General features: G+C 57.1%; 1 protein-coding gene and 1 long non-coding RNA gene across 8 annotated transcripts; one reads left to right on the forward strand and one right to left on the reverse strand.

Moving 5' to 3' along the window:
* The first annotated feature begins 1,936 nt into the window (after window positions 1-1,936).
* Window positions 1,937-24,574, forward strand: PHF19 (PHD finger protein 19). 7 transcript variants are annotated; one of them, XM_027964057.3, is made up of 16 exons: window positions 3,443-4,671; window positions 5,447-5,540; window positions 5,943-6,143; window positions 6,793-6,874; window positions 10,360-10,455; window positions 10,911-11,011; window positions 11,533-11,681; window positions 13,259-13,354; window positions 14,111-14,179; window positions 14,380-14,500; window positions 16,946-17,013; window positions 18,254-18,415; window positions 19,151-19,238; window positions 20,108-20,193; window positions 21,103-21,198; window positions 22,127-24,574. In XM_027964057.3, exons 3-16 carry the CDS (start codon window positions 5,958-5,960, stop codon window positions 22,467-22,469), a joined length of 1,743 nt encoding a protein of 580 aa, XP_027819858.1. In that variant the 5' UTR covers window positions 3,443-4,671; window positions 5,447-5,540; window positions 5,943-5,957; the 3' UTR covers window positions 22,470-24,574. The 7 variants fall into 7 exon arrangements, with proteins under 7 accessions (XP_042098717.1, XP_027819860.1, XP_027819858.1 ...); XM_042242781.2 differs by having other exon boundaries at window positions 3,443-3,520; XM_042242782.2 differs by lacking the exon at window positions 3,443-4,671 and adding an exon at window positions 4,768-4,786.
* LOC132659277 (uncharacterized) lies at window positions 15,201-22,243 on the reverse strand. The gene is made up of 2 exons (XR_009599502.1): window positions 21,568-22,243; window positions 15,201-21,485 (listed from the first exon to the last, which is right to left on the reverse strand). It is a non-coding gene; the product is annotated as an uncharacterized LOC132659277 (long non-coding RNA).
* Window positions 24,575-25,219: the final 645 nt, after the last annotated feature.

A 25,219-nucleotide genomic window follows, 5' to 3' on the forward strand; every position in this document is an offset into this window, starting at 1 on the left:
CAATGCAGGGGACGGGGGTTCAATCCCTGGTCCGGGAACCCATACGTCGCAACAAAGGCTCAACGTAGCCAAAAATGATAAATTTTAAAAATAAGACAGTGAAAAGCACAAGTCACTTTCATTTTCTCCCTTGGGCTTTTTTATATTTTCCAAGGTGTCCTTAATGGAAAGTAAAAACAGAAATGGCCAGCAGTTGGAAGAAGATTGATTTCTGCAAGGTGGAAGACCTCTTCCTGACATTCTTCGGCCTTTGCCGGTCTCCCGAGACACAGCTGAGGGTAAGGGGACTCCTCCCTCCTGTGTGTGGCCTTGCGGAAGTCACCCCATGTCTCCAAGCCTCTGTTCCCTCGCCAGTGGACAGACCCAACGCCTACCGTGCCTTCGTCACCAAACCGTGGGAGCAGACATGTCAGGACTCTGAGAGCTGATGGCCCAGCACACACGACGGGTCAGTGCTGAGACCAAACTTCCTTCGCTGTAATCTCTCTGCACATCCCATCTTTAAAATTACCAAATATTTCAAACATACAGAAAATGGAGGAAAAAAGTTTTAGACCTGAGAAGAAGGATCAATGCAAAGAACTACAGACAAGCCACCCAACTTTGCCAAGTCTTGACAGCTTGCCATATATACTTCAGATTTTTTTTCCCTGAAAAATAGAACAGTACAGATTAAACCCTCTGTGTTCCTCTTTCTGATCTCATTCCCATCCCTCCGTACCCAGGGGTAACTGCTGTTCTAAATTTAGTATCTTTGATTTCCTATGCATGTTTTAACATTTACTATCTGACTGTATCCCTAAAAATACATATGTAGCATAGTTTTAAATTAAAAAAAAAACCTTTTTAATATTGCACTATTTTACCACTTTTCTAGACTGTGCCTATGTTGAAGCTATAGCCTGAGTTTCTTTTCCCTCCCGGTATATTATTCCATTGCACAAAGAGATAACAGTCTATCTATCTGTCGATGGACAATTCATCAACTCCTCAGTTTTTACAACTACATGCTGAGTAAGGGGAGGGAAGTCACTAAACGGTAGATAAGAGCATCTTCAACTTTATTAGAATTTTCCAAACTTCTTCTCCAGAGAAGCTGTATCTGTTCGCGTCTCCACCAAGATGGTACAGGGTTCCCAGGGGGCCGCATCCTCACTCCCTTCACCCCTTTCCCCGCGCTGAGGGACTGCTGACTGCTTGCCCTGCTTGCGTGGACGCAAAATGGTGTCTCCCAGCTCTTAGCATCTGCATCTCTCCCATGGCCAGTGAAGCGCAACATCTTTTCATATTTCTGGCCACCTCGGTTTCCTCTTCTGTGAACTGCCTGTGTTAACTCGTTTTTTAAAAGTGATTATTTGTGTTTCTCTCGTTTGTCCATACTTTCAACCTACTTCTGCCAGATCCTCCCAACGCAGACTCAGTTCACGGCCCTTCTCTGTTCTAAACTCCCTGCGGCTCCCTCTAGAACACGCACAACTCTAGAATAGGCCACAGGGCCTTGCTCAGTGGCCCTGATTCGCCTGTGGGCTAAAAACCAAACTCAGCCCAGGACACTCAGCTCCTCCTCCTCCAGGCTTGACCTGCGCACCCTGAACTCCAACCCAAAGGACACCCAGCTCGCTTAGTCCCAGGCCTCCAGCACACACCACGCCCCCAGCCTGGAATGCCTCCCTCCTATCTCCACATTCCATCTGAATGCCACCTTTTCTGCAACCCTTCTCCTCTCTTCTCAACTCAAAGCTGGGTTTGCCTCTGACTCGCAGGTGAAACTATACCTTTCTAGTGGCATTTATTACTCCTCCTTTGTCGTGTTTAAGCAGCTTTGCATTTTGCCCACTACTTTTTCATTTACAAAAGCACAGCTCTTTATTGTGCTGTTTTGGCCTCACCTCTGCAGTGGTCCTGTGGCACAAGGTAGTCGTTTACACTCTTTGAACAGACAGGGAAGGTGGTTTACCAGGGCACTAGCTCACCCAGCATCTCCCTTCCGCTCAGAGACGGAGCTGGACTTGAAGCCAGGACTCCACCGATTCCGCGTCCAGCTCTACACACCATGCCCCTCCTGTTTATATCCCTGCTGTTGCTGCCTGGGCCAACCCCTGGCTCCCCCTTGAGACGGTGAGTCCCGCTGCCCCCAGTTCTAGTCTCACTGCTGCGGGAGGAGGGGGGGGCACTCGGTGAGTACATGATTTCTTGACAAAGTTACAATTATCACTTATTGCACACCCACTGGCCGCTGAGGGCTTTGCATACATTAACCCCAACCTTCCCAACAACTCTAGAGGAGATTGAAGTTTGAGTTGAAATGCTTTGCTCAGGGTCCCACGCCCCGTGGAGCTGGCAATCTCTGCCTTACGCATAACAAGGGTAGACCCAGCCAGCCAGAGAGACAGTACCCCAAGGCCCACTCCCCAGAGAGTGAGTCCGGACGCGGACATTTCTGCCCATCCTCCCCAGGGCCAGGGCCGATCATGACTGGAGCCGTGCCCCCAGCCTCAATCCGCTATTCCTCTGACTCCGTATGCTTTCACCGGGCGCCACTTATTTGAATGTTGTGTTTGTGTGTGCGTGTGTCGCGGGGTGTTTCCAACTGTATCTCTGTGTTGTGTTTCTCCGCTTGGCTTTGTGTGCGATCTGTTGTTGGTGTCCTCTTCCTCTGGCGTGTTACTGTGTTGTGGCGCTGTGCCTGTCTGCTTTATGCGCCTGTTTTGCTGTGTGTCTGCGCTGTGTACACTCTTGCGTGTCTGTGTTAATGTGTGCTCTGTCCTGTAGATCCTGAGTGCTCAGCTTGCGTTTGTGCCCCGCGCCGTGTCTCTACGCAGGCCGTCTCCGCTGCAAGCGCAGGACGCGTGTGTGTTTCTGTTGTGCTAGTCCCCTTTGGGTTGTTCCAGGTCTGTCCGGGCAGCGCGTCCCTGCGCCCCCGCACCTCCCCGCTGTGTGTCCCCGCCAGCTGACGTCTGCGCCCGGCGCGCAGAGCCGGGTTTCCTCGACAAGTGTGCGCCGGCCCGGGCGCCGCGCGCGCGCCGCCGCCGAGGGGCCGTGCCGGGGCCCCGCGCCCGTGTGCGCCCGCGCCGCGTGTCTGCGCCGGGCGCGCGGTGGCGGGGGATGCGCGCCCGCGGGCGCGGGGGCGCGGGCCGGGGCGCGGCGCGGGGGCGGCCCGGGGGCGGGGGCGGGCGGGCGGCGCGGCGGGGCCCCGCGACCGCGGGCTCCAATGGCGAGGCCGGCGCGGCCCCCGCTAATTACATAAGCGGGACGTCAATAATTCGCGGGAAAACGCGAAAAAGATGGCGCCCCGCGCCCGGGGGGCCCCTTCCTGAGCGCCCGGGCCCCTCCCTCCTCCTGCTCCGGCCCCCCTCCTCCCCCCGGCGCCCCCGCCCCGCCCCGCCCCCGCCGAGACCCCGACCCCGGCCCCACGGGCGGACACTCGGCCGGGCAGCCGCGGGCCGAGCGCAGCCGCCTCCGCCGCCGATGCGCCTGGTGGCCAGACTCCAAGTGGGACCGGCGGACACGCAGCCTCGCGGTGAGTTCAGCGCTGCAGGCGGCCGGCCCGGGCCGGGGACTCCTCGCCGCTCTCGCCTCTCGCCGCAGTCATCCCTCTTTTGGAAGTTTCCCTGGACTTTGGCGGGGCAAACGCCTCGGGGCCGGGAGGGGGTTTGGAGTCCTGGGGAGATGCTCGCCGGGGGCGGGGGCGCGGGGTGGTGGAGAGGGGCGCACGGTGTCTGCGGGGCGGCGGGAGCCCCGCCCGGGTTCCCGAGCCTCTGGGGGGGGGGGTGGCGTGTGTGACAGGTCGCTGTTCCCGTGCCCCAAATCTTTACTTTTCCTGTTTGGTGGGGGGACGGGCCTGGAGACCGATGGGGCCGTTTGGGATTTTGCTCACGTCCGAAGTCAGGCTGCAGCAGGATGGGGATGGGGGGAGGCCTGGCGTCGGAGCGATTGAAGATCGGAGCGCTTGAACCCGAAGGGGGGTCCTTCTGCAAGCGTTTTCCCCTCCCGAACACCCTTTTTAAAAAGCCAACGGCCGCCCTGGGAGAGGCCCCGGCGCATGAATCATCCTTGCTTCCTGCCCCCGCCCGGCCCCGCGCTCCGGGGGCCGCGGATTTGAACTGGACGCCGACGAGAACCCGCAAACAGGCATTTCTTTGCAGATGGGTTTGAATCAGCCAATCACAGCCCGCGGGGGCCCGCTCCGGGAGGATGAAGGCGCGGGTGGAGGGGGGGCCCGCCACCCGAGGGCCCCCGCCCGGTCAGGGAGGGGGGTGCGGCGACTGGGCCTGCTCCCAACGGCGCGGCGGGGGAGGAAGTGTCAGTTTGTGAACCTGCCGCGGGCCCGGGCCAGGCCCGGCGGGGCAGGACCTTGCAGCGCTCGGCAGCCAGGTGGCAGGGAGAAGGCAGAGATTTGGACCGCACACCCTGCCCGGCGCCTGTGCGCTGTGCCCTGGAGAGGAGGGAGGAGTTGGGCGGGGGGAGGGAAGAGGATGCGGCCGCGCCACCATCTGGAGAGTGAAGACCCCAGCAATGCCCTGCGTGCCCCGGGGCCCTTGACATGCACACGCATGTGCTCCGTTTCCTTTACTCGCCGCCACAGAGCTGTAGACATCAAACACCGCCTCACAGGAGCACACACGCACTCACACGGAAACACACACACGACTGTCTCCCTGTAATCTACAGGTAATCATAACACCAGGTGCCCAGCGCCTGGACAGAGGAGGGGACTGGAACAGTGGGTGCAGGGAACAGAGGGGGCTGTGCTTAGTGGAGAGTGTGTGGAGCCGCCTGGAGCCAGGTGAGCCCAGATTGAGGAGGAGAGGGCCTTGGGGTGGGGGACTTTGAATGCCACTGAAGGCTTTGGGGAACCACAGGAGGTTTCTGGGAGAAGAAGAAGATGGGAAATTGTTGGCCCTGGAGAGGAGTCTGGTGGGGAGGCAGGAAGACAGGGAGTGGCCTGTTTAGCGCTGTGCCTAGGTGGTACCATTCTGCGTCCCAGGTGCCCAGCAGCTGAGTGAGCATGAAACAGTTATTGAATGAATAAATCAATGGCCCAGGCAAGATGAGGCTTGAACTCAGACCAGGCCAGGGAGATGGACAAGAGGAAGCCAGAAATCACTGTGCTTGAAGTTGGCTGCTTGTGGCAACTCATAGGTTGGAGAAGTCAAAGATGCTGGGTTGTTCTGGGGACCAGAGTAGTACTGTTAGCAGGAAGTGGGAAAGCACCAGGAGCAGTAGGTTTCATAGGATGGTGAGAGACAGATGTAGAGAGGTTGGCATGGCGATGACTTCACTGCTTGGAGCCAATTTGCATCTGAGTAAAAGCATAAGTGAGTTTAAATGTCCCAGAATTGGTTTCCGTTAAATCATCCCATAACTGAGAACAGCAAAGGAGATTACAGAAGACACAGATGGCCAAGTCTATACCAGTTCATAAGCCATCAGTTTTCCTTTCTAGGTGAGTTTTCTCCATAGCTCTCAGGAGAGGGAGCAGGGGTCTGAAAACCTCCCACTGCTCTCCTGGAGAAGGCCCTCCACTCAGAAAACACGGGGTATGTTTGCTTTAGGGATAAAACCTCTGGCTCCAAAGCCAAGGGGTATGGTTCAGATCCCCCCCATACACACACCTGGGCAGGAGGATTTTGCTCTGTGGTTGGTTGAAAGAGTTGTTCTCTGTACAAGGCTGCGTGGTAGGGGTGGGGCAAATGCAGAGTATAGAATCGGCTCACCTGGTTAAGGACCATGGCTCTGCCTCTGAACCCAGAGCCACTTGCCCTTGCCAGACTTTAGTTTCCTGACCTGTAAAATGGGAATAACATCCAGTAAAATGGGAGTAACATCCAGTGAGATGATAAAAGCATCTGGCACCACACAGGTTACATGAATGGTTGCTGCTTTCCTTCCTCCCCTCTCTCCTGAAGGAAGGAGTAAGAATCCTGTTCCTTCTCTTCCAGTGTCAGTGGAAGCTGATGGAGAATCGAGCTCTGGACCCAGGGACTCGGGACTCCTATGGTGCCAACAGCCACCTCCCTAACAAGGGGTCCCTGGCAAAAGCCAAGAGCAACTTCAAAGACCTGATGTCCAAGCTGACGGAGGGCCAGTATGTGCTGTGCCGGTGGACAGATGGACTGTATTATCTTGGGAAGATCAAGAGGGTAAACCCTTCCTCCCTGGCCCCAGTTCCCCAGGCTTAGCATCTCTCTGCTCATCCCTGGTCCCAGCCTCAGACCAGGGCTGGAGGATGGGAGATTGCTGTCAGATTCCTGCTGCGCCCTCCTGCTCCAAAGCTGAAAGTGGAAGGAGGCAGAGCCTGCAAAAGCAGGTGCCATCCTTAGGGCACCTAAGGACATCTTTAGACAAGTGCTCTGTGAGCCGACAAAACAAAACAAAATCAGGCTGGAGAGATCGTTTGGCCTCGGTATTCCCACCAAGTTGCCGTCACCGAGCACCTCGATGCCCAACTCCAGGGAGTGGGCGTGCACAGCCTTCAGGACCGCCATTCTCCTTCTGGCCTGGCTCTACTTTTTGGAGCACAGAGTGACTCTTTGTGACCCCATGGACTATTCCAGTCCATAGAATTCTCTAGGCCAGAATACTGGAGTGGGTTGCCATGCCCTCCTCCAGGGGCTCTTCCCAACCCAGGGATCGAACCCAGGTCTCCTGCATTGCAGGCGGATTCTTGGAGCACAAGGAGGGAGTCTGATCTCTGTGCCCTGTGGGGGCAGAGATGGGAGAGGAAGACGGTGTTCCAGTGGCTTTTCCCCACCTACTGTCTCACCCTGCTCCTCCCTCTCTCTGCTCCAGGTCAGCAGTTCTAAGCAGAGCTGCCTCGTAACTTTTGAAGATAATTCCAAATACTGGGTCTTATGGAAGGACATACAGCATGGTGAGTATCCTGTGACCCCTCACCCCTACCCCACCCTGGTCCACTCTCCTCTCCTGCCTCCATTTTCTTCCTTCTCTCCTTCTGTCTCTTAACTTCCAGCATCTGGCCGTGTCCTTGGAGATTACCAGTTGTACATTTATATGAGAACTCATTTATGACACCTGTCACCCTCTTTAGCATTCATCCCTCATGCAGGAGGCAGGTGGATGGAGAAGGCAGCTTGAGGAGGGGTGGGAGAGCAGGGTTGGGTCCCAGGCCTGTGTGTATTTCCCGGCTGCCCAAAGCTCTGGGTCCCTCTGGGGCTAGGAACAGAAGGGGCCCAGGCAATCGGAATTGAAACCTTTCGGTGTAAGCACAGTGTCCTCTATCAGCATGTTAAAAAACTAGGAGGCAGCTATCTCTGTGGGGGAGAGACCCACCAAGCCTGGAGGCAGCGTGATGATGACGTAGCAGGATGGAGCTGGGCCCGTTTCCAGGGCTGAAAGGGATCTGGGTTGGGTTTCACCCCTGCCCTCAGAGGGCTGACACTGTCTTACAGAGATGACAAACTGGGGGCATTCTTGCCAGCATGTTCCCCTGCCATGTGCATGACAGACATCACTGATCAATCACAACACTCATTTTCAACATGGAGCGCCAGGCAGCCGCTCCCAGTGAGTTACCATGTGAGAACAGACCTTTTTGCCATTTACGCTCTAACAGGAGGACTGACGTGGTGGTCTGTGAGGAAGAGGCAGGTTTTGGAGCTGGCCTTAAACAAGACCTGGTCCTTGTACCAGGCTTCCCTGATGGCTCAGCAGTAAGGAATCCATTTGCAATGCAGGAGACACTGGCCACACGCGTTTGATCCCTGGGTCAGGATGGTCCCCTGGAGAAGGGAATGGCAACCCGCTCCGGTGTTCTTGCCTGGGAAATCCCATGGACAGAGGGGCCTGGCGGGCTGCAGTCCATGGGGTCTCGGAGTCGGACACGACTTAGCAACTACACCACCACCAGTGCTGTTGAGTTGCAGGGAGTCAGTTTCTAAAGAATCTGTTACCATAACAGATGATATCAGGAGCTTGCCAAGCAGAGACCACAGGACCCAGCCAGTTAGAAGAGTTTCCAGGCTGCCTTCTTCTCCAAGATGTTGTGGCTAATGCAGGCTGATGCTTCTCCAGGCTCTTCTCACCCTAAATGTACTGTTTCAAGATCCAAAGCAATGAGGGTCTCCTCTCCTGGGCTACCTTCTTATCGAAAGCAGAAGCAGCCAGCTGATGAGGAAAGACAGTTCACCTTAGCAAACCGTGAATGGAAGGCCCGCTGTGTGCCAGGCACCAAGAAGGTGCTGCAGTGCTCAGCGGAGGAGCTGCGTGGCTCCCAGATCACTGCTCCTCACGGAGGACAGGGGCCCTCTGCTTTCACCCAGGATGGGGGCACAAGGCTGAGCCTTCTGCGGGTCCTAAGCCATGGCTTCATTAAGCCAGTGGAGACTTGCTGAGACCACGGTGCTCTTGGTACTCTTAAGAAATATAACTGCTGTCAACTGGCAGACGGTCATTTAGTATCTAATGAGTAGTAAAGGAATGGAAAGTAACACAAGTACTATAATAAGCCAACCTATTTTTATTTCCTTTTCTAATCATATGAATGTGATTTTACATGAATTTCTGAGATTCAAACTTTTCATTTTTTAAGTAAGTGCTTTATTTTCCTGGGGTCATATTCAGGAATAAGAGGCAAGAGACTGTTTATTCAACAAACATGTTTTGAACATGTGTGATGTGCCACACCGACCAGAGGTCCTGGGGACACAGGTGAACAGATACCTTTTCTGTCCTTACCGAACTTTCCGTCTGCTGAGGGAAAGGAAAGTCCCTCAGTGGTGTCTGACTCTTTGCGACCCCATGGACTGTAGCCTACCAGGCTTCTCAGTCCATGGGATTTTCCAGGCAAGAGTACTAGAGTGGGTTGCCATTTCCTTCTCCAGGGGATCTTCCTGACGCAGGGATCGAACCCGAGTCTTCCGCATTGTAGGCAGACGCTTTACCCACTGAACCACCAGGGAAGCCTGCTGCTGCTGCTGCTAAGTCACTTCGGTCGTGTCCGACTGTGTGCAACCCCATAGATGGCAGCCCACCAGGCTTCCCCGTCCCTGGGATTCTCCAGGCAAGAACACTGGAGTGGGTTGCCATTTCCTTCTCCAGTGCATGAAAGTGAAAAGTGAAAGTGAAGTCGCTCAGTCGTGTCCGACTCTTAGCGACCCCATGGACTGCAGCCCACCAGGCTCCTCCGTCCATGGGAGTTTCCAGGCAAGAGCACTGGAGTGGGGGGCCATCGCCTTCTCCGCCAGGGAAGCCTAATGAGACTGAAACACACATGACCTTCACACACATAAACGCATGTTTATTCTTCAACATCAAACTTCAAAGATAAAAAAAAAAGAGAGATGGAACCTGTAGATTTAAAACGATTGAACAAACTTAAAATTGTCATGGACCATGGAGACAATTAGAAATGTGAACGCTGAATTTGTTGATGATATTAAGAAATTATTTTTAATATTTGGGTTCCATGGAGGCACTAGTTCTTTTTTCTTTTTCTTTAAGAGAGTAGTAATCTTTCAGAGATGCCTACTGAAATATTTATGGAAAATGATTGGCTATTTGGGGCTTGATTCACAATAAAACAGGAGGGGTAGAGGGTGGGAATATAGTCAAAACAAGACTGGCTGTGAATTCGTGACTGTTGATAACACAGAGTTTCGTTATAACATTTTATTATGCCATAATAAATGGTTAAAAGTTATTTAACATAAACAACTGTAACAAACCAAGCTAAATTAAGCAGGAGAGGCAGCACGCTGTTGTCAAAAGAACGATGATCTGGGGGACTGCTCTGGTGGCCCAGTGGCTAAGACTCTGTGCTCCCAATGCAGGGGGCGCAGGTTCAACCCCTGGTTGGGGAACTGGATCTGACATGCCTCAGCTAAAAAATAACCCTTGCCACAGTGAGTATTAAAAGATCCTTCATGCTGAAACTAAGACCCTGCATATCCAAATAAATAAATACTAAAAAAAAAAAAAGTTATTTGGGACTTCCCTAGTGGTCCAGTGGTTAACACTCTGGGTCTCTAATGCAGGGGACGTAGGTTCAATCCTTGGCCGGGGAACTAAGATCCTACATGCCTTGAGGTGTGCCCAAAACAAAACGAAAATCAAACAAGTTGATGTCAAACAGCGGTGGATTTGAATCCCCCTTCTCCTGGTTTCTAGCTGAGCAAGGGACTTAACCGCTCTGAGCCTCAGTTTTCCCCATCTTTAGAATGGGGTGCTGGTCACAGGCAGCTCAGAGTGGTTGGAGAGGCTCAGTGAGTCGGCCTCTGGGGCCCAACGCTGAGACCCAGAGGCACGGCGCCTGGACTGTGGTCTTAAGACCGTGGGTCATTCACAGGAGCGGTCATTCCCATGAACCCAAGCTGACCACGCAGGGCCCCTTTCTTCCAGCCGGTGTGCCGGGGGAGGAGCCGAAGTGCAACATTTGCCTGGGGAAGACGTCGGGGCCCCTGAACGAGATCCTCATCTGTGGGAAGTGCGGCCTGGGTGAGTGCGGCCAGACCTGGGGCCCCTCTGGCTTGGGACCGCTCTGCGCCCGATCCTCGATCCCCAGGGCCTCAGCTGGCGGCCTCTTTCTCTTGGCGGGGCAGAGTGACAAGGGGGCCAGTCTCTGGGAATAGGGGCCCAGGGAGGTGATCCTGGGGGAGAGCTGGGGCTTCTACAAAGTGAGAGAAGTTAGGCGCTTTGGAGCTCCGAGGGGTGGAGAGGATGGGTAACAGAGATGGAGCACAGAGGCTGAAGTCAGACCTTGCATGCTTCCCGCACTGGGCCCATGCTGGCTTTGAGTGGCCTGCTTGGACCCCAGCTTGGCTGCTGTGCCAACCAGTAAGTACCCTGGCAGCTGGCAGGCACACGGCTCCCAGCACTCGCTGCCGCCCTCCCCAACCTGGGGCCGCTGCTCCCTGGTGGGCACTCACCACCCTCCTTTGCCCGGCTCCTAGGTTACCACCAGCAGTGCCACATCCCCATAGCGGGCAGTGCCGACCGGCCCCTGCTCACACCTTGGTTCTGCCGACGCTGCATCTTCGCGCTGGCTGTGCGGGTGAGCCCTCCATTCCCACCTTGCCCGCCCCGCTCCCTCCAGTCTGGAAGCCCAGAGACTCTCTGGACTCAGGCCTGACTCCTGGTCACAGCGCCTGGCTTTGGAGGCAGACAGCGGCTGCCACTTACCGGCTGTATGCCCTTGGCCCGGTTCCTTAGCCTCCCTGAGCCTGTTTCCTCCGCTGCTAAATGGATACAGGCTTGGTGTCAGGTGTAGGAGGCCCCCAACAAATAGCGCTTTGCTAGTAACAGAAAAGTCCGCTAAGCGCCCACTGTCGAAGTTAGGCTGTTGTGACTTTTATTGTTCTGCTTATTCCTGTTAATACTATTGAAAATGCAGACCCTCGGGGATAGAGAGAGCATGGATCTGAGATCGGTGGGAAGAGGATCCGTGCGTTTCTGACTACACTGGAAACGCTTGTCCCACATGGTCCAGCATTAGCCTTGATAGTCTTGATGGGGATCCACGTGTGGCCCAACTCGGACCCCGGGCGGGTGACTCGGGCCCTCATCTCCCCGCAGAAAGGCGGCGCGCTGAAGAAGGGCGCCATCGCCAGGACGCTGCAGGCCGTGAAGATGGTGCTGTCCTACCAGCCCGAGGAGCTCGAGTGGGACTCCCCCCACCGCACCAACCAGCAGCAATGCTACTGCTACTGCGGCGGGCCGGGAGAGTAAGGCCGCAGGGCGGGGCGGGGCCTCCCCGGTGGGCGTGGTCTTCCCCGGTGGGCGGGGCTTCAGGGAGGCAGGGGCGCGGCTGCCTGGGGTAGCCAGACCCCCGAGAGGAGCTCGTAGCCTCCCACAGGCTGAGGCTGGAGAGCCGGAGGCTAGCCCTAGGGGGAGGGGAGGGGGGAGGCGCTAGGGTGGAGGTTTTCTCCGGCCTCCATGGAAGAGAAGGAAGTGTCGAACAGTGTTAACAGCCTGCTCCCGAGTGCCCACATTCTCCCAGCCCCTTACAGCTGTGCTGTCCCTGAGCTCTGTTCTCGTGGTAGCTGCCCCCGTGGCTTGCCGGTTGTGAGTAGAGCGTGATTTAGATCATTCGTGTAAAGGCTCACACAGCGCCTGGCACTTGGCAAGCACTTAATAAATGTGAGCTCTTACTGTTGGTGCATGGACGTTTGGATAAACCTTTCCGTCATCAGAAGCAGTGAAACAGGTTGCTGGTGAGAGATGAAGGTCCTTTTCCCTGGAGGTGTGCAGGCAGGGATTGGGCATGTTTGAGAATGCTTTGGAGGGGGTTCTCACCCTAACTATTGAACAGGCGCCTTTGATTCTTCCTTGTGGCCTGGGCCTGCGTATAGCCATGGGCGATTGAGCCTGTTCCCTTGGGCTGACTGCACCAGCCTTGTGGGAGGAACCACAGGAGTGAGAGATGGAACCTCTGCTCGCAGGGAACAGCCCACAGGGCACCCTGAGTCCTGAGTCTCAGCCCCCAGTTCTGGACAAGCCCTGGGGGTCTGAAGGCCATGCTTACAACCTAGCTGGGTGATTTGGGGCCTTTGGAAGTATGTGGAGACATACTTAGACCTTTGCAGCACTGAGGCGGTGGTTCTTGATGCTTACTGGGCAGAGTTGCTCGGGTGATTGTCAAATATGCATCTCCCAGGAGCTGCCCCAAAGACTGAGTAGACCTGGATCAGGTCCAGGAATCTTCTGCATTTTAACCTAGACTCCAGGTGATTCTGATGCAGGTGGTCCATGGACCACACCTGTCAAGGTGTGAACTGAGCATTGTTAATTAAGAAAATACCTTTTTTGGTTTTCATTCTTATTCAGTGAGTAGTTGTTAAATGATTGTAACAGTAGGGATACAGCCTCACGTGAGGGCCTCACAGGAGCCTTTATTTTCCCATGAAATGGCCTGAGCAAACCTTTCCCCATCAGTGGTGTTTGGGAAGCAATGTGTGGGGCACAGACCCGAGAAGGGGGCTCCAGTGTGTAACAAAGAGCATGGGCTCTGAAGTCAGGAGGCTAGGCTCTGAGTCACTCTCCACCCCTTGCCTCCTGAGCAACCTCGAACAAGCTATCTGTAAAACGGGAACAGAGGCCCGTGTTTGACCACTTGGTGAGAGCAAATGATACCATGTTATGTCCTGCTGCTCGGGCGTCCCCGGCACAGCCCGGGGCTTGGTAACTGAGTTCCCTTCCCTTTCCCCTACTGGGAGGCAAGTTGGTGTTGGGGAAGGTTGCTGAGGCCGATTCCTGGCGGGGAGTGCGGGCCTGGCTGACCCTGGCTCCTCTGGCTCTCCAGGTGGTACCTGCGGATGCTGCAGTGTTACCGCTGCAGACAGTGGTTCCACGAGGCCTGCACCCAGTGTCTCAATGAGCCCATGATGTTCGGTGACCGGTAGGTGCTTGTCTGGTCCGACTCAGCCTCGGGGTTGTGGTGGGGGCCGGGGGCAGAAGCTGCAGCAACTCCTTCAGATTGCCTGCCAGACCTCAGAACCCTGGGCTCCGGGACAGCGTAGCCTCCTGTCTACGGAGGCTGCTCAGGGTTGGGAGGTCTTCCCAGCAGAGGGACCGGCTGAACCACATCCCCCGACTCCACTGACTTGCAGGGGACCTTAGACAAAGGCCTGCCTTCCCCAAGCCCCAGTCTCTTGAAGGGTCTGGGAAGCGGGAGGGACACAGGCCTGCCCCACCCCTGCCCAGGATTGTTGGAGGAGCCACAGCGGGGGTGGATGACTTGCTTTGGCCTCTAACAAGGGGGCTAAGCTAGTAGAAGGCGTATGTGTGTCAAACCAGACACTGTGTGTGTCTTGGTTGGTGCCTCATGTGGTTTGTGACTGAAGCAGGTGTGCGTGCGTGCGTGTGCACACGTGTGTGTGTGTCTCTGTCTCTCTCAGGCAGAGGGGAAGAGGGGGCCCCTGCAGCCCAGCCTTGTTCAGCTCCCTCTGAGCTCAGCCACAGTCCAGGGCAGTGCTGTTTGGGAAAGGTTTGAGGTAGAGGTTGGAAGGGGTGGGGGAACAGTTCTTGGTCCCTGTTCTGTCCCATGTTTGTCCCCTCCTTGGAGGGGATGAAGACAGTGCTGACCGTGAACGGCAGGTGGGGGGCAAGGGCGCAGAGCCCCTCCTACCACCGGGCCCCTCTTCACCCCCCGCAGGTTCTACCTGTTCTTGTGCTCCGTGTGCAACCAGGGCCCAGAGTACATCGAGAGGCTGCCCCTGCGGTGGTGAGAGGGTGGGGCTTGGCCCAGGCCCCTCCTGGCCCCTCTCAGCTTCTCCCCTCCCGCATCCCTCCGGGAACAATTCTGCCTCCAGCCCCCGGGTCCCAGCCTTGCCCCTGCCCTTCAGCCTGGATCCAGGGCGTTGAAACCCTGGCTGCCCAGGCTGCCGCCTCACGCTGGCCCCACCTCCGTGCACCCTTGCCCAGGGTCGATGTGGTTCACCTGGCCCTCTACAACCTGGGCGTGCAGAGCAAGAAGAAGTACTTCGACTTTGAGGAGATTCTGGCCTTCGTTAACCATCACTGGGAGCTCCTGCAGCTTGGCAAGGTATGCACGGCCGTGGGCTGTGAGGATGGAGAGAATCCTTTCCACAGTGGGGTGCCCTGAGTCCAGAGGGGTGAAGGCTGTGCCCGGGGTCACACAGTGCAGAACCAGGGTCTGGGTCTCTGAGCACAGCTCTTCGGGAACACTGCCTGCCTGTGAGGGCTGCTGAGCGGGTACCAAGGTCCAGTCTTTGAACTGCTGTATCCCTGAGTCCAGGCTTCTGAGCCTGGGCCCTGCAAGGGGCTTCCTGACCCAGGCTTTGGTAGTAGGTGGCTTAGGGCCTCACCAACTCAGCGTAGGGAGCTGGGGGTCAAGTCTGGCTGGAAAAGGCCTCTCTGCAGTGACCCACTCCAAATGCCTGGCTAGGATGGAAAGTGAAGTGGGCCTGCCCCCTGCTGGCTGTACTCTGAATAGGAGCATATTCAGAGTATACTCTGAGCACTCTGAATTCTCAGGGGTATTCACCAGGGGTCCCGGGAGCTGGGAGTCACTAAGTGAAGTAACAGACCAGAGACTTCCAGGATTTCAGAGGTGGAGGGCCACTTGCTGGTGACCGCACAGCTTTGGAGCTGAGCCAGGGCCTCCCCAACCACTTCCCTGATAGGGCCATGCCGCCTTCCGTGACACCCTCAGACCCTCTCCACCGTATCTAGAGGGAGGCGTCTTCTCCACCGACTGCCCAAATCCTTTCATGAAACGGGGATTTTTTTTTTTTAAGTAATCTTTATTCTTGGCAGAAGTTTTTCATGTAATAACATCTTCATTTACAGTGTTTGATAATTTATTAATGATATACATATTATTAATGTCAAGCCCTAAAAGGTAGAGCTGATATTTTTTTAACAAGTTTTTTTTTTTCTGATTTATATACATAAAAATATCCTACATGTTGCTGGTAGAAAATTTTCAAAGTACCAACAAGTATAAGAACGTATACTTAAAACCATATGCCTGCACCACACCACTCAGAGACATCTGTTACTAACGCGCACAGGCACACATCGCTCAGTTCTTTCTTCTGCGTCTGTTTTTCTTTTTACATGAGATTATACAGTATTGGCAGTTTTTTATTGAAGTAGAGTTGATTTAAAATATTGTATTAGTTTCAGGTATAGACAGCAGAGTGACTCAGTTATAATTTTTGTATGTATTTCCAGATTGTTTTCCATTTTAGGTTGTTACAGGGTATCGAATATAGTTCCCTGTGCTGCACAGTAAATCCTTGTTGCTTATCTGTTTTATGTATAGTAATATGTATCTCTTAATCCAGTACCCTAATTTATCCCTCCCACATCCTTTTCCTCTTTGGTAACCGTTAAGTTTGCATGCATGCATGCTAAGTCGTGCGGTTGTGTCTGACTCTTTGCAACCCTATGGACTGTAGCCCACCAGGCTTCTCTGTCCATGGGATTCTCCAGGCAAGGATACTTGAGTGGGCTGCCATGCGCCCCTCCAAGGGATATTCCCAACCCAGGGATCGAACTCTCACGTCTCCTGCGTTGGCAGGAGGCTTCTTCACCACTGGTGCCACCTGGGCAGCCCAACCATAATTTTGTGGGAATGGAAACAGGTGCAGCCACCATGGAAAACAGCATGGAAGTTCCTTTAAAAGCTAAAAATAGAGCTGCCATACGATCCAGCAATCCCACTCCTGGGCATACATTCAGAAAAGATGAAAACTCTTAAGTTTAAAAGATACGTGCGCCCCAGTGGTCATAGCAGCACTATCCACAATGACCGAGACACAACCCAAGTGCCCACCAGCGGATGACTGGCGTAAGAAGACGTGTAAATATACAATGGAAATATTCCCATGCGCAGTGCAACAGGAATGGACCCAGGGAATATCGCCCTAAGCGAAGTCAGGCAGGCAGAGAAAGACAAATACATCACTTACGCGTACAATCTAAAAAATAAATACACCTGGATATAAAGCAGACTCATACACAAGTTCAAGTCCCCTTCTCAGCTTACATTGTATCGTAAGTACTTGTCCGAATCATGAAAGTTTTTGTCACCTTTTTCCGCGGCTGCACTGGCTCTCTCCATGGTTTACTTACTTGTCTCTGTCCTGCTGGGCATGTAGTTTTCTTCCCCACATTTTTCGTATTTCCCCATCATTAGGAACATGCTGCAGTGAGCTTTTTTGTATATAATACTTTGTTGGTGTGTCATGTCTGTACGATAGGATCCATGAAGCACCATTATTGGGTCAAGGGCAGGGACATTTTCAAAGCTCTCGATACATTTACGACAGGAGTTATTCTCCTCATCTACAGATGGGGATGTGAGGTCAGAGAGGTGAAAAGACTTGTCTGAGATCATGGAACAAGTCAGTGTCCTCACCTGGAGGACTCAGAGCATCCGGGGCTTGAGGGGAAGGAGGGGACGGGACTGAGGCCTTCTCGGAGGCCACGTGCCGGGCCTGACTGTCCTGCTCCCCCGTAGCTTACCAGCACCCCTGTAACGGACCGAGGCCCGCATCTCCTCAATGCACTGAACAGTTACAAGAGCCGGTGCGTACGGGGAAGGACGGAGTGCTGGCGTGGGGTTCGGGTGGGGGTGGGAACCGATGGGCTGCATTCCAAGTGTTCCCAGCGTCCTCCTGCCTCATGACCTTCGTACCAGCTGTGCTCCCATCTGGGCCTCCCTCTGCTTCTCTGTGGCTGCATCACCCATCCTTCAAGATCCAGGGAGCACTCATCTTCTTTGGGATGCCTCCCCTGACCACTCCAGCAGCCTGACCCTTTTTGCTGCTGGGTTCAGCTCCATAGGGGGCTGCCCCCCCCCACTTTAGCCATCTGGGGTTCTGGGCCAGGCCCTGAGGCCATGGGTCATCGTCTCGGGTGGGCTGCAGCCTCCTAACTGTCCCCAGCCCGTGTCTTCCAACCTGGACTGTTGAGTTCTTCTTGGGACACACGTCCCTACCACAGGGAGTGCCCAAGCTCCTCACCTCGGCAGTCTGGGCCCCGTATGATCAGATCCTGCCCACACCTTCCACCACGGACCCTGTGCGTGATTTCCTCTGAGTGCCCCCCACTCTCAACCCTTTGCTTCCCTCCCTAGTGCTTTTGCTCACACCCCTCACCGCAGATGCTCTTCAGTCCGTTTCATTCATTTGCTCCATCAGCGACTGTCTGTTGAACTGTCAGCCCTGTGTAGGTGCTGAGGCCACAGTGAATAAGACAGGGTCCCTGACTGCTGTGAGGCCTCCCCAGGCCTCTCTAGAGAGGGTTATCCACTCTGTCTTCTATCTTCTGCTCTGGGGCCCCGACACAGCCCTACCTACGCTTGAGCGCACGGGGCCTCCTGCCGTCTCCATGGACAGTCTCCTGGGGGTAGACTGCAGCGAGGCCCCTCTGAGGCCCCCAGGCAGCTCAGCCCATCACGAAAGGGTGAGGGCACTGCCTGTAGGAGCTCTCTGGATTCCAGGGCTGTGGAACCCTGTGTTGCCACCATAAGGGTCCCCTGGGAGCGGAGTGAGGCCGTCCGTCCTGCAGGCAGAAGTCTCCGGGGCTGGTTGAGGCAGAGAAGTAAGGGGAGATGAGCGCCACGCCCAGATGAGGAAGGACAGGGAGGAGCCACCTGAGCTCCCGATCCCGCAGGCCTTGCGGACTCAGTGTCTCCACGGGCTGCTCTGGATTTTAGCGCTGGGTCCGGGGAGGCAGAGAGGGAGGTGTTTAACACTTGGCTCTCCTCCCCAGGAGGATGGACGGACAGGCTCCAGAGCTTTCTCCTCTCCCTGCCCACCCCCAGGTTCCTCTGCGGCAAGGAGATCAAGAAGAAGAAGTGCATCTTCCGCCTGCGCATCCGCGTCCCGCCCAACCCGCCCGGGAAGCTGCTGCCCGACAAGGGCCTGGCGCCCCCGGAGCACGGCGCCGCCTCCGAGCTGCGGAGGAGAGGGAAGAGCAAGCCTGGGTCAGTGCCCGGGACCCCGGGGCGGGGCCGCGGCCGGCCTTGGGCTCTCTGTGCCCCGCTCAAGCGCCAGCCCCCTCCCATCGGCTGTGCGGTGACATCCGAGGGAGCAAGGCAGGACTCCTGCCAGTTAGTCCCAGCTGGAGGCTCCCTCGTGGGCCGGTCCGTGGCTAGGCTGGGGCCTGACCCAGGCCCCACTGCCTCCACCACAGCCCCTCGGTGGCCTTGCTCGGAGGGGAAGCTGGGACCCAGTCTTGCTGGCTTAGGGCCGAGGCAGCGAGGTGAAGGGCAGTGAGAGTGGGGAAGGGGTCCCTAGCGCTCCTGGCTTCTTCCCAGGTGGTGCTAGTGCTAAAGAACCTGCCTGCCAACACAGAGACACAAGCAATGTGGGTTTGATCCCTGGATCGGGAAAGATCCCCTGGAGGAGGGCATGGCAACCCACTCCACTCCAGTATTCTTGCCTGGAGAATCCCCATGGACAGAGGAGCCTGGCGGGCTACGGTCCATGAAGTCACCAAGAGTCGGACACGACTGCAGTGACTTAGCAGCAGCAGCCCCCCTTCCGGGGCATTGGGGGTGGGGGTGCAGAGCTCCTGGAAGCTCCCACACCTGCGGCCCCTGCGGCCCCCACTTCCCCAGGGCTCCCCGGGAAGGACAGCCTGTGCCCGCGCTGACCCCACACCTCCCGGGGCCTTTGGGCTCTGACCGGGCCGCCCTCTCTTCTTTCTGTCTCCACAGTTTGCTGCCTCATGAGTTCCAGCAGCAGAAAAGGCGAGTTTATAGAAGAAAAAGATCAAAGTTTTTGCTGGAAGACGCTATCCCCAGTGTTAGTTGCTCGTTTTCTCTCTCTCCACTTTCACACGTAGGGGCCGCTCCCACTAGGGATCTCCCAGACCCAGAGACTCGCCCTGAAAGGAGAAAACCGGTCCCTCTGACAGCTGGTTACACAAGGAGGGGCTCCTCCTTTGTCTCCCCAAGTTCTGCTGAGAACCCAGAGCGGGGCTGGGCCAGGGTGGGTTGCAGCCTTGCCCCGCTGTCCCGGTGGAGAAACTGAGGCCCCGGAGAGCGGTGACTCTGCTGAGGTCACACCCCAGGCGGTGGCAGAGCCCGGCCCAGAACCAGGGCTCTGGAGCTCTCTTGCGTCCACACTGGGGCCCTCGCTGTGGGCAGTTATAGGAGCAGTGCCTCACATCTCACCTGGACCGTTTATCAGGCGCTTTCATGATGCTCGGGCTTCCCTCGTCCCTCAGCTGGTAAAGAAGCCGCCTGCCATGTGGGAGACCTGGGTTCGATCCCTGGGTTGGGAAAGATCCCCTGGAGAAGGGAAAGGCTACCCACGCCAGTATTCTGGCCTGGAGAATTCCATGGAATGTGTAGTCCGTGGGGTCACAGAGAGTCAGACACGCCTGAGCGACTTTCAGAATCCTCATTCCCTTCTGCCCTGCTGATGCCTCTGGGAGTCAAACTCGGTAGGGGTTGTTACCCACCTCTGCAGTGGAGGTAACCAAAGCCCACAGATGGGCCGGTCGGACAGTCAGCTGGAGACAGAGCCAGCCAGGACTAGCCCCGGCGTGCCCTGCCTCCCCAGGCAGGACTGGAGAGAGAGGAAGTGGAGGGCCCCGGGGCCCAGCGCGGAGAAGGGTGCTGGGGGCGGGGCCTGCTGCTCCCGGCCGACCACGCCCCCTGTGTCCACAGAGCGACTTCACCTCGGCCTGGAGCACCAATCACCACCTGGCCAGCATATTTGACTTCACGCTGGACGAGATCCAGAGTTTAAAAAGGTAACAGTGAGGGGTCCAGCAGAGAGGGCTGCTCTGGAAACGGGAGTAGGACCGAGCAGGGAGACGGATGCCCCCTGTTCCCCAGCCCTGCAGGGGCCAACACACAGAGCCTTGGAGCATGGGGACACTCTCCTGGGGTCGCTGAGTTAAAGGCTCTGCACTGCAGAAGGCTGCCTGAAGGGTCTTTCTGCATCAGGGCTTTCAGCCTGACACCTCACGCCCACCCCCCCCACCCCCGGAGGCCTGAGGGGCTCCTGGGGATAGCCTCCCGACCCCAGCCCTCCCTACACCTCCTGCCCCGCTCTCCCTGCTGCTTCACACCTGGAGCCAGACTTGCTGTGGTCACCCCACATTCACGGTCCTCTGGGGAGCCGCCCCTGCCCCTCCCCAGGTGCTGGCGATGCTCCCTCTGTCCCACAGCACCTCGTCCTTGGTGCCCCGATGGGTGGGACCGCATCCAGGGTTTTATTCTCCTGAATACTGAAGGTCATCTCGGGCTCTCCTGTAGGCATGAAGAGGGGGGCAAGGACTTCGGTCAGTGAGGCCTGGGCCCCAGGCCCTACTTGCCAGCTGCCAGCTGTGTGACTTTGGCAAAGTTCTCTAACCTCCCTGAGCCGCTGCTGCTTGGCTGTTGGGAGACTCAGAACGCTCCTTATCGTCTCTCGTCACAGTGTTGTGTCGCTGACCAGGGAGGTGGTCAGGGAAGGCCTCTGTGGCCTCTGGGGCTTTGAAGGCTTGGTGGGCAGGCAGTGGATGGCAGAGGAGGTATGCCCGCCACTGTGGTGGCGGGCAGCTCGGCGGGAAGGGGTTTCGCCGACAGGAAGGGTGCCGGACAGAGGGGCCAGAGATGCCCGGGAAAGCCTTGGGGCCCTGAGGGCTGGCAGCAGGCTCACCCCTCCTCCCCCTCAGCGCCAGCTCAGGCCAGACCTTCTTCTCGGACGTGGACTCCACCGATGCCGCCAGCACCTCTGGCTCCGCTTCCACCAGCCTCTCGTACGACTCCAGGTGAGCTTCCCAGCGCCGCCGGCACCCCTACCCGCACCTGTGACGAGGGGCTCACCCTGGGCTCCTGTCCGTGTGGGCGTCGGGGTCTGCTTCCCTCTTCACCTGCTGCTGCGTGTGTGACGCCTCTCGCTGGGCAGTTTCAGATCCGGGTTCTGTCGTTCTCGGGGTCTGGCCGACATGTGCCAGGATTTTGTGATGTCTGTGCCTCTGCCTGCAAGGTCCCCAGCCATGGTTCCTGGCTGTCTGAACTGTCTGTCTGCTGGGGGTCTTTCTTGAAGGAGCAGAGCCTGACAGAGAGGGGAAATGGTTTCCTGCAAAGTGTAAGGACTGGGAGAGGGGACAGGTCTCCAGAAGCCTCGCAAAGGGTACCTCGTGCTTCACCGCAGCAGGTCCTCAGCAGCAAAGGGCAGGGGTGCTGCCAAGCGCGCGGGCCAGCTCTCAGCCGAGGCCCCTTCACCTGTATCCAGGGCACTCCTGGCACCTGCAGGAGGGGATTAAAAGCGCCATGCCCTCCGAAGCCTGTCATCTCCAAATACCTCTGGGGGTCGTTCTCTGCTGCCGCCTCTGTGTGTCCATGTCCTTCCCCTGTTCCTTAGGCTCTTACTAGCGCTTTGGATCTGGGTTTCTAAGTGTCTGTGAACATGTACCTCTTATTTTCTCTCCCCTCTTCCCTTTTGGGAGGGTGGGTGGGTGGAGACACGTTTGTTTCTTGGACTCAGCGCTGAGCTCAGTATAAAAGAGCGAGGCTCTGGAGATGGACGCAGCTAGGCTTGGGTCCCGGCTCCGCCACTCCCGGCTGGCCCTCTCCCCCTCTGGGGTCTCCTCAGGGCTGCTGTGAGCTGCCTGGGGCCGGCGGAGCTCAGGGACGGGACTGGTGGGGGTGACCGCATCTCATTCCTATCCTCCCCGCCTCGCCCCCTCCCCGCAGACGGACGGTGGGCAGCCGCAAGAGGAAGCTGGCAGCCAAAGCGTACGTGCCGCTGCGGGCCAAGCGCCGGGCAGCCGAGCCCGGCGGACGCTGCGCCTCGGACAGCAGCGCGGAGGCGGCCTCGGGCCCTGAGCGGCCGGACGAGGGCGTCGACAGCCACACGTTTGACAGCATCAGTGAGGACGACTCATCCTTGTCCCACCTCAAGTCATCCATCACCAACTATTTCGGCGCAGCGGGGCGGCTGGCCTGTGGGGAGAAGTACCAGGTGCTGGCGCGGAGGGTCACGCCAGAGGGCAAGGTGCAGTACCTGGTGGAGTGGGAAGGGACCACCCCTTACTGAGCAGCCCCCCGAGGAGGCCCGGAGTCCCGGAAACCAAAGGAGAGGCAGTGGGAGCCACAGGCCCCTCGGCCCTCCCCCGGCTGCAGGAGGGAGGGACGCAAGACAGCTCGAGGGCCCGGCCGAGCCCCGCCTGCCCGCCTGCGCCTCTGCTGTCCCGGCCTGCTCCGGGCCCTCAGGCCCACCACCCCCTCGCCTGCGTCTCTGCGGTCCCGCCGGCTGTCTCCACATGTTCCCTCCAGCTGCTCACCTGTCCCTCTGAGTTAGCATCCCTCCTGACTCCGCGGAGGCCTGAGCCTTCGTCCCCAGTGTGTCCCCTCCCTTTCCCCTTTCGGGTGTGTGCATCTGCACACCCAGCCCTCCTCTGGACGCCCTTCACACCTGAGCCGTCCGGGGACCGCTCCAGGAAAACAAAGTCTTTGAGAAAGATGGGGTGAAGGTGGGTGAGAAGAGGCCTTGTGGAGCTCCTCTCCCCCGTTCCCACCCCTCCTCCTGTCCCGGGAGGAAGTGGTGAGGGTGGGAGAACGCCTCTGGGAAGCCTGCGGGGCAGAGACCCTGCGACTCTCAGGATCCAAGGAGGAGGAGGCTGGGTCTCTGCTTTGGAAGGCAGAGGGTGCAGGCTGCGGTGTTGGCTTCCGAGAACCCCGTTTTCCCTTCTCGGGTCACATTCCCTCTCTGTTGCCGTGGAGCGGGGCCTGGCCCTGCAGGCGGGAGGCATGAGGAGGAGAGGTAGCCGTGTCCTGCTGGCTACATCTCGGACTGTCTCCTCTGCCTCCCGCCCAACACAGCCCAAGGGCGCGCGCCCGCACACACGCACAGCGCTTCCATCTGTGTGCGCACTCGCACCTCCAGGCACACACATGGGTCCCAGCCTCCATGTGTCCACATACCACACACACAGCCACACATCCCTTTGAGTGCCAGCCTGGCCCCTTGGCTTTTCCTGGGCCCTCTTACGGGCGCCACGTGCTGCGACGAAATGTGAAAGTCCAGCTCGGGCCGGTGAGCCAGCTTGGGCCTGAGAGGGAAGCAGGGGGACTCACACCTTCTCCCGTCCCCCCTGCCTAGCTCTGAAACTGACAATCACTTTGGGGGGGCAGGTTGGGATTTTTTTTTAAGGGCCTGAGTCATTACATCTCCTCAAAAAAAGGGAAGCCTTTTGTCAGTGGAGTACAGAGTTCTTAGAACCGATGTTAAAACTCAGACCCATCTGGAGGGAGATCAAAAATGGGAGGGGAAGGAGACCCCTCATTTTTGCTGCTTCCGGAGGCATTAGAAACTGACTCACTTGATTGGAAAGAAGTGCCTTGACTGGGGTGAGGGATGCGCCAGATGGGGGCCAGCCTTGCCAATTGCTGCCGCGGCCTCCGCTTGGCTGGGTTTTAGAGGCTGCCAGCTGCAAGGCGAAGGGGGATGAACAGTGAGGGGGCAGCTGCAGGCCTGGAGCTGGTTTTTCCATCATTAGGCCACCCCCCATCTGCGGGCTTTCGGGGTGGGGGGCGCTGAGAGCGCTCAGATGCCCCTTGCCTCAGACCCCGGCCCCAGCAGTGCCTTTCAGGTGGGCCCTCACCTGCAGTGCAGCCCCCACTCCTCTGCTTCCCAGCCTGGTCCAGGCAGGGATGGCTGGTTGGGCCCAGCTTGCCCCCATCTCAGCCCCACCACTGGTGCCACTGATGCTCCCTGACGGGGCCGGGTGGAAGGGAAGCTGAGAAGCCAGCCCCCGCTCAGCCCCGGGGGTGGGACTGAGAGCCAGTCCCTGGCTTCCTGCCTGGCCGGAGCACAGCAACCTCCCAGCTCTGCTCCCGGGCTTCTGAGAAGGCGGGACGAACGCGGCCTGTCGGTGCCCCTGCGCCGCCTCTCCTCAAGCTCTGGAGGCTCTGGCCTGGAAGAGGGGGAGGAGGGAGACAGGGTCTTCCCCACTGGGAGGTCAGCGTGAGGCCTGGCAAGGCCACCCTGACTCCATGCCCCAGCGTTTCATTCCTACCTGGCAATAGCTGCATTACTGCCAACTGACCTTATAACCCTGTGCACCTTCAGAAAGATTTATGGTTTTGAATTGCTGCTTTTAATAACATTTGTTATATTAAAATTATAATTAATGTGTCTGATTCACATTTTAAAGGCTCCCTCTGAAGAGTGACCTATCACTGCTCTAGTGAAGTATCAGGAAGGTGACGGGGGAACGGTGGGACCCAACCCCCTCTCCGATCACCCTGCCACCCCGGCACCCCGGCACCTGCCACCTTATTCTCTTAGCGGTGTTCTTACCTTTACCACCGGGACAGGGAACCTTTTTTCTGCTCTGAGGACCCTGCCCATGGGGGCAGGAAACATCAGCTGAGAGCCACAGAGATAAAAGCTGGGGCCTGAACTTAGAATGTGACCCCGGAAGGATGCTTCAGTACAGGCGTTGTAAAACCTCACTAAGTGCTGGCAGCATGCGGCTGTGGGAATCTGAAGTGCGTTCCGGCCCCGCCCTGTCGGGGTCCTTCGCTTCAGTCCCCTTTCCGCACCCCCCACCCCCGCTTCACCTGCCTGGGAGAATCCCTGCTGGTGTTCAGCCCCCTAGATGCTGAGGGAACCACCTCATAAACATTACAGATTACCACCTTACATAAACTTCTGTAAGTCAGGGGTAGTTTGGAGAGAGAGAAAAAGAGGGGAATAGGAAAAAGCTACAGGCAGGTGAAGGCCACGGGCCTAACTGAACTCTATTTCCAAAGTTAGTGTAGCCTGTTAAACCCTGAGTGTTA

Source organism: Ovis aries, chromosome 2 (genome assembly GCF_016772045.2).
Source record: "Ovis aries strain OAR_USU_Benz2616 breed Rambouillet chromosome 2, ARS-UI_Ramb_v3.0, whole genome shotgun sequence".
In the NCBI taxonomy this organism is placed as follows: domain Eukaryota; kingdom Metazoa; phylum Chordata; class Mammalia; order Artiodactyla; family Bovidae; genus Ovis; species Ovis aries.

Coding starts and splice junctions, on each gene's coding strand:
- PHF19 (XM_042242783.2), top strand. CDS start 5,958: ATGGAGAATCGAGCTCTGGACCCAGGGACTCGGGACTCCTATGGTGCC. Junction 14,501..16,945: donor AGCTCCTGCAGCTTGGCAAG/GTATGCACGGCC, acceptor GCTCCCCCGTAG/CTTACCAGCACCCCTGTAAC. Junction 21,199..22,126: donor AGCCTCTCGTACGACTCCAG/GTGAGCTTCCCA, acceptor CCCTCCCCGCAG/ACGGACGGTGGGCAGCCGCA.